An 11,763-nucleotide genomic window follows, 5' to 3' on the forward strand; every position below is an offset into this window, starting at 1 on the left:
ATCTAATCTGATGCACCAAAACTAAAATGAAACAATTTCTATATGTCTCTTTAACTTTGGGAGTCTGTTCTGTGCGACTGAGATAACTTCCGACACCCAGAGTCTGGGTAACATTGAGAAACCAGGGCCGGGTTTGAAATAAATTGAAGGCAGATGAAGGAGGTAAGATAATGACTGCACAACGTATAGTTATATCTCATATTAAAGTGTTCTATCTTGATTAGTCCAGTGGCATTACCATTATATGATTTCTTAAAACATTAACAAATGAAACACAGGTTTGCTAAGCTGGGGGACTACGAACCCACTGCAGCCAGTTTCAAGCTTGTCGCCCCGGGGCTCTATTACTTATTTATAAGTGAGCTGTAAAGTAAATCAATGGAGTATCATTTACTATTACAACGGAGTGTATACATTTTAAAATTCCGGTTAATATGGTCGAATGATTTAAAAACAAACGTTGTCCACGGGCTAATTGAGAAATCATTTCCAAAATTCATCCTCAGTTCTAAAAATATCGAACAGCTGTTGATTCGATTCGATTTGCGATTGAGAAATGAAAATGACACCAAAACGTTCATTGATATGTCAATTGTCGAATCGTGATATTAGTAGATAACTTATGGTGATTTTGGTAATGGACAAGTTACTTTTTTGTTGACCTTTTTCTATCCAAAAGAAGATCACAGATGTCATTTAATTTGATAGGAATAAGCGCTGTCATTCATGGGCTTCAGTTTTCGTTGGGATTATACCTAATATAGCTCCCGTTTAATGTTGGAAACAAACGAAATCTAGAATACCTAGGATCGTGATACATTATTTATCAACGTTGAAGATGTGCAATGCTTATTGCTTTATTGGTATTTGGCACTGCTCAAATTTGCGCTGGACACTAATTCCTTTAATTCTAATACAGTCATTCAACACACCAAGACTCAAGAGGTGCTTCAATCAACCATTCATGCTTAAGTACTTTGAAGTCTTTGCAATGAGCCACAACTTTTCACGGAAATTTAGAACTTCTGTGATGATGAATCACATGACTTTCTTTCTTATGTAATGAATCACATGACCCTTCATTACCCAATCGCAAGGCAATACCATACAAAGGGAGGTACACTGTCCTATCACAAGTCTGTATAGTGCATAATGCCTCACTGTTCATCATAAAATATATGTATGGAAGGACTGAAGTTTAACCTCGTGGCACCAAGTGAAGATAAGAGTGGAGTAACACCTTCCAATAAGAAAGGAGAACACCCGGCCTGGACTAACTCACCTAAAGGACAAATTATCACGAAATTTTGTCCGCAGGTCCGTTCATCGGCCATTAGAAAGGGACCTGTAAATATCCGAATTGCCCTTCATTGATGGAGAAAAGGTTCGTTGTTTAGTGCCATTATTATGACGTTCTGTTCAGTTTTGTCGATATTTGAAACTTTACACTGTTCGGGATGATGAATGTTAAATCACAGATTCGACTGACTCTAATATTGATTGCAGGTATGTTTCTGCTTAAAAATGTTATGATTTGCTTGTTCTAATTACAATTAGCAGGATTCACAAATCTAACCTTTGATTTTAACCAATTCTATGACCCTTCTATGTCCCAACTTTATTCCTTGCAATGACCCTCACTCTATATCGTTAATCTTTAATAATGACAAATCTTAAAATATTGAGATGCATCTTTAAAAAATTCGAAACTGTAGTCAGAGTCGCATATTACACTAAAATATCCACGCAGCTGTCGCTGTCGCTAAAGGGAGTGGTCAGGACTCTTGCGGTTCTGGAACCTTCTTTAACGGAGGGAACTGTGAGGATTGCCCCAAGGGTCAGTACCAGGTAAAACATTGCAGTTTGAGGCAATTTTGTGGGGTTTTTTTGCTATTCAATGTTACTTGAATCTGGAGCATCGTTTCATTGGAACAATGTTACTTTGTTCGTCAAATTATTTAAACTTGATTAAAACGTTTTGAGATATTATTCTTTTTCGATCCAATAAAATTGGATGAGTTGATCGCAACTGTTGTTACGACTCAGGCTGTAGTTATAAAGTTATAACCATGTTCCAACTGCCATATCATAAAGTAAAAGTCCACTCTTTCAGCCAGACAGTGGTCAAACGAGTTGTTTTAATTGTAAAAAAGGAACACACCAACATTTACCGGGACAGACAAGTAAATTTACTGTAGAACACTCTGATAATGAGTTCAGCAAGTCATCTTTGCTTTTATAACTTAGCTTATATCTTTCAAGTCTGGATCTTTTTCGTTTCTATCTCATCATTTGAACAATTAAGGTGCAAATGCTGTAAGTTTTAAAGTTAATAGAATTGTTTTTGTTTTAATGATGAAGGTCTGAGATTAAGATTGTTATTATTGTTGTTTGTAATTTAAGATTCCTCGACAATTCTCTTATGTTTTGATGAATTGAAATTTATGGCGATCGTTTAATCCTTATCTCATCTAATTCCGCACCATTTATACGGTATAAAATCTAACACCTACTCAGAGTCGGTTATACGTTGCTTTAGTAACCACGAACTTTGTCTCCTCTCACTAGGCTGTAACGATTGTCCGGTGGGTTGGATGGCTGGAGCTGAGGGATTGAAGGCCTGCTCAGAATGTCCTCCAGGTACGATCATAACACAATTAATGCTTACGTCATCAGGGTTGCTTACGTCATCAGGGTTGCTTACGTCATCAGGGTTGCTTACGTCATCAGGGTTGCTTACGTCATCAGGGTTGGCATTGCTATTTAAGCTTGTCAACTAGTAAGCGGTTCCTTCTTGTTTTCTTCTTTTGACAATTTCCGAGATGTAATTTGCATTTAATTCTTTGAATAAAACAGTTTGATAACGCACGTATTACAAAATAATAACAACATACATTGGTAGGCACGCACTCAAATAATACTAAAGCAGTAGATTGTCCTGGATGTGAACCTGGTACTTACAACAACTCTACTGGAAAAGAAAGTTGCGACCTTTGTCCACGTGGAAAATACCAGGTACTATTAGTATTAGAGTATTAGCTTATTAGTAAAATAAACCATTCTTTTTTCTCTACAAATACGACACTTTCTGTACAAAACTTCATCAAGCCTGCGATATTGACATTCGCGCGATTTTCAAAGCTACATCTTCATCAAGCGATTGTTCCATTTCCGTTTAACGACAAAGTTATAGTTCATTAAACACGCAAGCACATTCCTACCACAATGTATAATAACCATGGTAACATTCCTACCATAATGATCACCTAATTCCTCAGGTAACCTAAAGTAACCTAAAGTAACCTAAAGTAACCTAAAGTAACCTAAAGTAACCTAAAGTAACCTAAAGTAACCTAAAGTAACCTAAAGTAACCTAAAGTAACCTAAAGTAACCTAAAGTAACCTAAAGTAACCTAAAGTAACCTAAAGTAACCTAAAGTAACCTAAAGTAACCTAAAGTAACCTAAAGTAACCTAAAGTAACCTAAAGTAACCTAAAGTAACCTAAAGTAACCTAAAGTAACCTAAAGTAACCTAAAGTAACCTAAAGTAACCTAAAGTAACCTAAAGTAACCTAAAGTAACCTAAAGTAACCTAAAGTAACCTAAAGTAACCTAAAGTAACCTAAAGTAACCTAAAGTAACCTAAAGTAACCTAAAGTAACCTAAAGTAACCTAAAGTAACCTAAAGTAACCTAAAGTAACCTAAAGTAACCTAAAGTAACCTAAAGTAACCTAAAGTAACCTAAAGTAACCTAAAGTAACCTAAAGTAACCTAAAGTAACCTAAAGTAACCTAAAGTAACCTAAAGTAACCTAAAGTAACCTAAAGTAACCTAAAGTAACCTAAAGTAACCTAAAGTAACCTAAAGTAACCTAAAGTAACCTAAAGTAACCTAAAGTAACCTAAAGTAACCTAAAGTAACCTAAAGTAAGTATCTTCCCCAGGACAATACAGATGAGGTGGAGTGTAAGAGATGCCCTGATGGGCAATATAACGACCAGGAAGGTAAAGCATCCTGTAAACCCTGTTCTTGGACTCTAAGTGCTGACCGTTCTACTTGCTACTGCCCACCAGGTTTATTTGGTTAACCTTCATAGTAGGATCCCAATTTCAACAAAAATTCATTCTTTATCATGTTAATCTATTATCTTTTGAATGATTTTATTTGACATACTAGATTCTTAGCAACCTGAGAAATCTGAAAATATCGTCAATCCAGGTACCTACAAAGACGGATCAGTTTGTTCGTACTGTCCACCAGGAACCTACCAAAACAGGACTGACGCAGACAGATGTGTGAGCTGCCCGGCTGGCTATTACCAGCAGTCTAATACTTCAGTACAGTGTGAGCCATGTGGTCAGGGCAGTCACCAGATGAAAAGTGGGGAGGTCACCTGTTTGGATTGTGGGCTGGGGTTCTATCAGAATCAAACAGGTCAGAGTTTCAACCTTTTCATGGGTGAATAATCTGAATTATGATTGATCCATAAATGTTCTCAATATCTTACAAATTTTGAAATGATTTCCACAGCTACATCAACGGATAAATTTCCTCCCATTTCAGGACAAGAATACTGTTTACGATGTCCAGGTGGGACAACTACGAAAACTGAGGGGTCAGCCCAGTGTGAAGGTTTAATGTTATTTTCGAGTACCACCTATAAATATTACTTAATATTACAAATATTCATAATATTACTCAATATTACTTAATATTACAAATATTCTGTTAAAATTCTCACGTGCGCGCCTTTATTCCTTTGCCTTGGTGTTAAATTCATTCAAGTGTTGCTAACATATATATATGTTCTTAAAACACATCTGCATAATCTATCACGTAATTTATCACAGAATTACGGCCACCTATTACCCACAGAAAGATACTGATAACATCCCCCCAACAGATACCGACCCTGGAGATCAGTGCAAAGCAGGTCACTACTCAACGTCTGGTACCGAGCCTTGTCGGTGTTGTGAGATTGGGACTTACCTACCAAGTGAGGGAGGGACTGTATGTTATCCCTGTCCGGGTACCACCGCTGCTCAGATTCCAGGTGAGATGATAATAATTGATTCCTTCAAGATCAATATTCTGCTTGAATTTCTTGTGCAATTTACCAATGTAATATGCTTTATGAAAAATGAATTCCAGGTAGTAAGAAATGCGAGGAGTGCGATACGCAAATGTGTGCTTTTCAAGGAAAATGTCATAATTGCTCAACTATTAAAAATTGCATCGATGAAGGGATCGGTCTCTGTCATTCCTGTAACCATCAATGCAAGGACGGTTCTTACTTATTTTGTTAGTCAAATTTTACATTTTTTACCACTTTACATTTCTTAGATAGCCATCTGCCATATATACATTATATATTCATTGTGGTAAAAGTTACAAAAACTGGCAGTAACATTCCCTAATCCTGCTCCTTTTCAGCTGTAGCTGGAATCACAATCTCGATGGAGATTTCGACGATTTGCGGCGGTGGCTTATTATTTCTAATTTCTTTCTGCATTTTCTGTGAGAATCTAGTTTTATAGAATTTCTATTTGATCGGTATAGCAAAGGAAAATTTGTTCGGTTTGAATAGTTGATTGAATGAGCATTGAGCACATATAACGGATTAAATGTTTTCTTTACAGTGGGATCTTGGAGATGGAAGAAAAGAAAGAACAAAATCTCGGCCACTAAACGAAAGCAAATATTCGAGAAGAAATCCAGCCCTTCAAAATCCCAACTCATCATCGACATCAGAATCAGACCCCACAAATTCCAAGATATGCCGATAGACTTGGACTTTTAAACGAATTTTGTTTAAAAATGTGGCCGATTGTCAAACCCACGTACCGATTTCCAAACCCACATACCAGTTCACATGCCGTTAAAACTGCCACCGAATTATTAAACGTTCCGAAGTCGTATAAAGCACCAAAGAATCGTGCCTTGCTTATATGTGCTAACTTCACATGTTGCTTTCAGACACTTTTGTTGATTTGCCGGCCTTGTTTCGCTGTTAAACTGAACGAAAAATGCAAACTCTTGGATGAATTATGGTCACCACTCTCCAGCAAATTCGAGGAGGATTTATTTTGTATCATAAACTTGTTCATGGTTGTGGGATTTGGTTTATTCTGCAAAACAGACAAGACCCGGTCTGAAACTCAGAAACTGGGCCCCGTAAAATAGTATAAATTTATGGCGTTGTAACTTGCAGTAGCGCGCGGCCGCCGCACAGGAGATTTAGATTTATGCCGTTGTTTATCAGTTGATAGAATTATGATGATTTAAATTACTAACTGTTGACCGAAAGTAAGACAGGTCGTGAGAATGTAAAACTAACATCACATACAAGGTTTATTTTCGCAAATAGATTGAAATAGATAATACTATAAGCTGTGTAAAATCCGGATTGGAGTATTATTTATGAGTCGCATTGTTGTAATGTATTCTGTGTAAAAATGCTCTTATTAGGGAAAGGAGATTACTCGACGTTTCAATGTAACTACATCATATTCATGATCTCAAATTATTTGTTATATAGTAGTGTTGAAAGTATATATCGAAAAATCTCCTTTCCCTAATAAGAGCATTTTTACTTGTCGCAACAACGGGGATAAAGATAATTTTACACAGAATACACTATAAGCTGTGTCATAAAAGTTAAGATAAAATTTCAAACAGTAACTCAGAAACACACGGAAAGACATCCATCCTAAATTAAATCTGATTTTCAGAGAAAAGTCAATCATTCTACTATTTAATAGATGACAATTAACACTATAGCTTGAATAATTTACAATCACTGCTCATCATCATGCCTGCTCACGTCTCCCAATTACGGCTGTTAATTATAATATCTAATCATAATTAAGTATCAACATTTTTACAATAATCTCAAACTTCATTATTTATCTGACTGTTTGTACTGTGTAGTAATTCTTGTGCACTTTAAGAGCGGTTATTAATATTAATCGGTCTCAGATACTAGGCGACTTGTCATTAATTTCAGTAGCGCTCATGGTGTTGTCCGGTACTTTATGTTTCGTTGAAATTATTGTTTGATTCATGAACTTTAAACTATAAAAGTTAAATGCGGCATTATAATAATATGTGAACATTAGAAATCTGGCCGACTGAGTTCTTTTATTGAGCACCCAAATGTTTATCTGTAGACTTGTAATTGTTAACAATATGCCAAATTAAACTGATGAGTTGCCCTTGTTTGAGTACTTTGCTCTACAATGCTCATAATTAAGGCAGGCTGTAACTAGGGCCTGCCACTCCCCTGTCTGGTCGTGTAATCGCCTTTCGATGGAGTATGCTTGGACACATCCTTAGAGGAATGGAAGACTCTCCAGCTTATTTTTCAATCTTATTTGGTATTAATGCTGACGTAAAGGGAGGCTTCAGGCTTGGTAGTCTTAGTATAAATTTACTTTACATGATTATAAATTACTTAAAACGAAAGGAAATTTTAAATCCTCTACTTTCAATGTCAGATTTTGAATATTTGACAATGAGAGCTGCATTGCTCTTGATAGAGTTACATGGAAGTTTTTTGAGAAAATTTAGTTTTATCTTTTGAGGACTTTTTTATGTTTTGAGACAGCTACCAATAAAGTTTTTAGGATTGCTGTTTTTAGATATTTTGAATTTGAACTTGATATGGTTTATATTTTATAATTATAATAAGTAACTTGGGCCGCGGATGAGGTAGGTCATGGAATCTAAAATAAATCATAGACCATTATGAAATATTTTATGGACAAGGTGCTTGTGTTAAGGACTTTGTGTTTGTGTTATTTTAAGTTGACCAAGTTGATCGATATCAATCTTGAAAGAAAAAGATAGCGCGTTTCTCTCAGCAGGAAGTTCTTTTCTTTCCGTCTTTTCCATTATCTGGTGTATCTTTTGAATAGTTTCGGGATGAAAACTCTTTGAAGGCATGTTTTGGAAACGTCTCAGACGTCTGATGGGGCTAGGAACGTGTTCTTTAAGGAAGGGCACGTTGTTAAAAATCCAACGGACTACAGTTAAAGACCTCCCAGCGTTAAAAATATGTCGTATCGTGAGAACATTCATTGCCGCCTCCGCACCTCGCCGAATCTTCTTAATATCCTCAATCGCCAAACCGGTGGCAAGATTGAGAAATAGCACTTGCACAAGGATTGCAAAAGCTATCAGACCAATTAGAGTGGCTTCCGGGAAGGTCAGTCCATAGTCCTCGGCTTTGTAGTCCTCGTAAGCCACCCCGGACACTCCCTGTGACAAGGTCTTGTAGATAGCCTGGCCACTCACTGCTTCTTCGTATATATCCGTGTGACTCAGCAACATGTGGAATATTATTACAAACGCTATCACGAAGAATGTCAAAAGGGCTAATATCTTGGAGATGAATGTCCAGAGAATCCTAAAGAACATGGTGATATAGACTCCGATGAGTGGAACTATCTGGAATAAAATGAGGAGGTTCATGAAGCTGGTTAAAACACAGAGGGTCCCTAGTTGCCAGTGCAGAGAGGATATCACCCCTTTTTCTAGAACATTTAGAGAGAACAATACGGATGTGCCGTATAGGGTGACCTCCAACAAATTCTCAGTGTGCCCAAAATAGTTACCCACGCCAACTACCCATGTCCTCAAGTACCTAAGAACGTGTTGTGGCAATGAATGATCGAACTCGAAGGAAACATTTTGATTTTTCGAATGAGACTCGACAAAAATCTGATTGAATAGATCCAACATCTCAAGGAAAAGCCGAAGACCAGACATTATCAAGACAAAATATCCTGTAGTAAAGTTTGCCGTTGACTTCTTTTTAAAGCACCCATCAGGATATTCTTCACAAGAGTGGCTAGAGTTTGCTATCCAGGTCCGAACTATTGTCCCATCTTCCAGACGGACAAATGGTTTGATCAGGGTAAACTGATAAACCATCAGCATGCTGAAGAAGAGAAGATAAAAAAGAAAGGTGACTGAATAGAAGTAGAATTTAGCAAATTGTTCCCACTTTTTCGTGATCAAAGCGTATACAACAGGATGCATTAGCAATTCATGTCGGTTTGTTCTAGCTAGGACTTGAAGTGGGTTAAGACCGTGCCTATAGTGCCGTAGCTTGGCAGGTGGTCCCGCATCTTCTACTGTAGAGCTATCATCAGTTGTATTACCATCCTTTCGTTTAGGATGGTAAGCTAGAACCCCAAAGTCAACTATGACTCGATGAATATCACCTTTATCTTTCAATCTATTTGTGGTATCTTCCGGGCACCCATCCTCCGCCAAACTAATTGATTTATCAAGGAGTTGTTCAACTAGATCCGGCATTTTTCTGAGAAGCACGTCAATAAGGCTTTTGTCGCGGTCATTTTTCTTGTGATAATCTATAATAGGTTCATATTGTTCAACAAATGTTTTCACCATTTCTGGTTGCAATTTGCAGAATCCGAGACGGATTGAACCTGGAACTTTTATTCCAGAGAAAATTATGCCTAAATCGTGGCTCAAGGTCTGAACACTTTCAGTTTTTTCGTAGCGAAGCTGTTCTACTTTTTCTTCCAACTCATTTCGATCAACCCTGAGTGTTTTAACGAAATTAATAATGGCAATACAGGATTTCTTATGAAAACAGGAAGCTGCATAAGAGATAGGTGTCTCTTTATCCTTCTCATCCGGTAAATTTATGAGATCTGTCATGAGGTTACTTTTATCTGATCGTTCTGCAGCAAGAAGAATAACCCTCACAGTTTCTGGTTGGTCCCATTTTGAAGCTTCAAAGAGTGGATTGTCCCCTTTCTTATTTTTTACCATCGCAACAAGTTTTTGGATAATATCGTCTCTAGCACAGAACTCTTTAACTGTATCTACTTTTCCAAGAGCCGCTGCTTTCTTCAGTTCCAACATATCATCATCAAGCGAGTCTTTCAAGGGAGTTTTTATATGATCTGATGATGAAAAATTTGGTCGATCCTTCTTAAAGGTTAATGCTGTGGAGCTTGGATTAACGATAAGTTCGAAAGGCTTGTCATCAAGGTCTACTTCTTTGCTTTCGATACAAAGGGGATCAATCCCATCAATCTCCACATCCATTGGCCCCTAAAAGGTATTAACTGAGTAACTCTGGAGATGAAGGACGCTTCTGATACCTAAAACATGATGGTTTGCATCAGTGATATCCGGCATCAGTATCCGGTTTGGAAAGTATTTGAGTACTTGGCCCGGTTATCAAAAACCCCAGACCGGTCGGTTTCTAAACCAAACTTATAAGGAGCTCTAAGGTTATCGATTCGGATTAGAATTACGCCCATTTGACCAATCAGTGATTGATCGTTACAATAAAAATATAAAATTTCACCTCTCAATATTTCACCCCTAACCATTATAGCATTATATTTAAGCAAGGTCTTACAATTTGGGGATGATTTCCCATAAAATTAAAAAGAATCGCTGCTCATTCAAAAGTCAGATCAATTTATCAGTACCTGTAACAAAGATTATTGTAATTTTCAGAGACTAGCGAGTAAACCGATCAAAGCAAAGACAATAGCTGGACTTAATACAGTCATACTAACCACACGAAGGTAGGTGCCGAAAAACAATGTAGACATTCTATGAGTTATAATGAGTGTAGAACACATAACCGGTATTTGTTTACCAGTCGAGACTGCAGTCGTGTTAAACTACATCACTTAATCAGGAGGCAGGTTAGCGATGCAGAGAGACACGTTAAAATCACGAAATAACAGTGCACAAATCAAAAATCAAGGTTTAGGGTCTTGAAGGAAATATAAGTTAAGACCTTCATGGTTTTTCATCTTAGGTTTAATCTGCAGTCATCAGAGGGGGCCTTTCTTCCCGAATTTTAGGTCTGGTTTGATAGCAAAGTGTACCATATCCCGGCCAACTGAACGTTAACAAATATTTGGGGTACGAAAAGCTGCTAGTGCTGGGGCGCGAAAAAGCTGTAAAGTGGGCACCAAAACTCTTTTTTTAGAACATAAGAAACTTTTTGTAGGGGCGCCAAAATATTTTAAAGGGCGTCAAATGGTAATGCTACGCCACTGATACATTTTAGACTTTGTACTGACCATTTAGCTTTCTCTCTCTCTCTCTCTCTCTCTCTCTCTCTCTCTCTCTCTCTCTCTCTCTCTCTCTCTCTCTCTCTGTTCTGGTCAACGGTTTCTGGCCTCCTACTTTAAGAGGGAGGTCTTATCACCGTGCCCACAGAATGCAACTCCTGCTAGCTGCACGCCAGGACTCCCAGGACTACCATTTAGCTAACCACTAACGTTTGAATTACCAAAAAAAAAGATCGGAGCAACAAAGTTAATTATGGGCATGACCCAGGGGCTACGTTCAATATTCGCTCTCCAGTGCAAGGGTATCTTCGCTTCTGAAGGTCCTAAAGACTTCTTGGTGAACTTGAACGAACCCGAATTTGCATATTTATAGACAAGTTATCGATAAACATCTGGAACATCTAAGTTCTACTCGATGTGAATACCTAGTGAGTTGAGATGGTCTGAGATGTTCAGAACGACCCTGGAGTTAAAAATGGTGCTTTTAAGCACCATTCCTGTATTGTTACCATGTAACGTCGAGCTAACATGAAGTTGAATCCAAATTTTGCGTAATGCATTCCTTAAAAGTTGAATATATGTCCTATTTGCATCCACGAAGAGTTCCCATTGTATTGTTGTTTATTCCTGGTCCGGTTAGCTTTGCGTCTCAGAACTAAAGAGGTCCGCTATGCTTTAATGAGTTATAC

General features: G+C 37.5%; 2 protein-coding genes across 2 annotated transcripts; one reads left to right on the forward strand and one right to left on the reverse strand.

Annotated features, from left to right (window-relative positions):
* The first annotated feature begins 1,418 nt into the window (after positions 1 to 1,418).
* LOC134819930 (sushi, von Willebrand factor type A, EGF and pentraxin domain-containing protein 1-like) lies at positions 1,419 to 6,473 on the forward strand. The gene is made up of 12 exons (XM_063830087.1): positions 1,419 to 1,506; positions 1,751 to 1,848; positions 2,114 to 2,183; positions 2,569 to 2,640; positions 2,903 to 3,015; positions 3,946 to 4,075; positions 4,221 to 4,436; positions 4,566 to 4,634; positions 4,906 to 5,055; positions 5,154 to 5,303; positions 5,436 to 5,519; positions 5,642 to 6,473. The coding sequence occupies exons 1-12, from the start codon at positions 1,458 to 1,460 to the stop codon at positions 5,800 to 5,802; spliced, it is 1,362 nt and encodes a 453-aa protein (XP_063686157.1). The 5' UTR covers positions 1,419 to 1,457; the 3' UTR covers positions 5,803 to 6,473.
* Positions 6,474 to 7,640: 1,167 nt separating this feature from the next.
* On the reverse strand, positions 7,641 to 10,155 carry LOC134819308 (transient receptor potential cation channel subfamily A member 1 homolog). Its single transcript, XM_063829201.1, has one exon. The coding sequence runs from the start codon at positions 10,083 to 10,085 to the stop codon at positions 7,779 to 7,781; it is 2,307 nt and encodes a 768-aa protein (XP_063685271.1). The 5' UTR covers positions 10,086 to 10,155; the 3' UTR covers positions 7,641 to 7,778.
* Positions 10,156 to 11,763: the final 1,608 nt, after the last annotated feature.

Source organism: Bolinopsis microptera, chromosome 8 (assembly GCF_026151205.1).
Source record: "Bolinopsis microptera isolate Bmic1 chromosome 8, MBARI_Bmic_1.0, whole genome shotgun sequence".
Taxonomy (NCBI): Eukaryota; Metazoa; Ctenophora; class Tentaculata; order Lobata; family Bolinopsidae; genus Bolinopsis; species Bolinopsis microptera.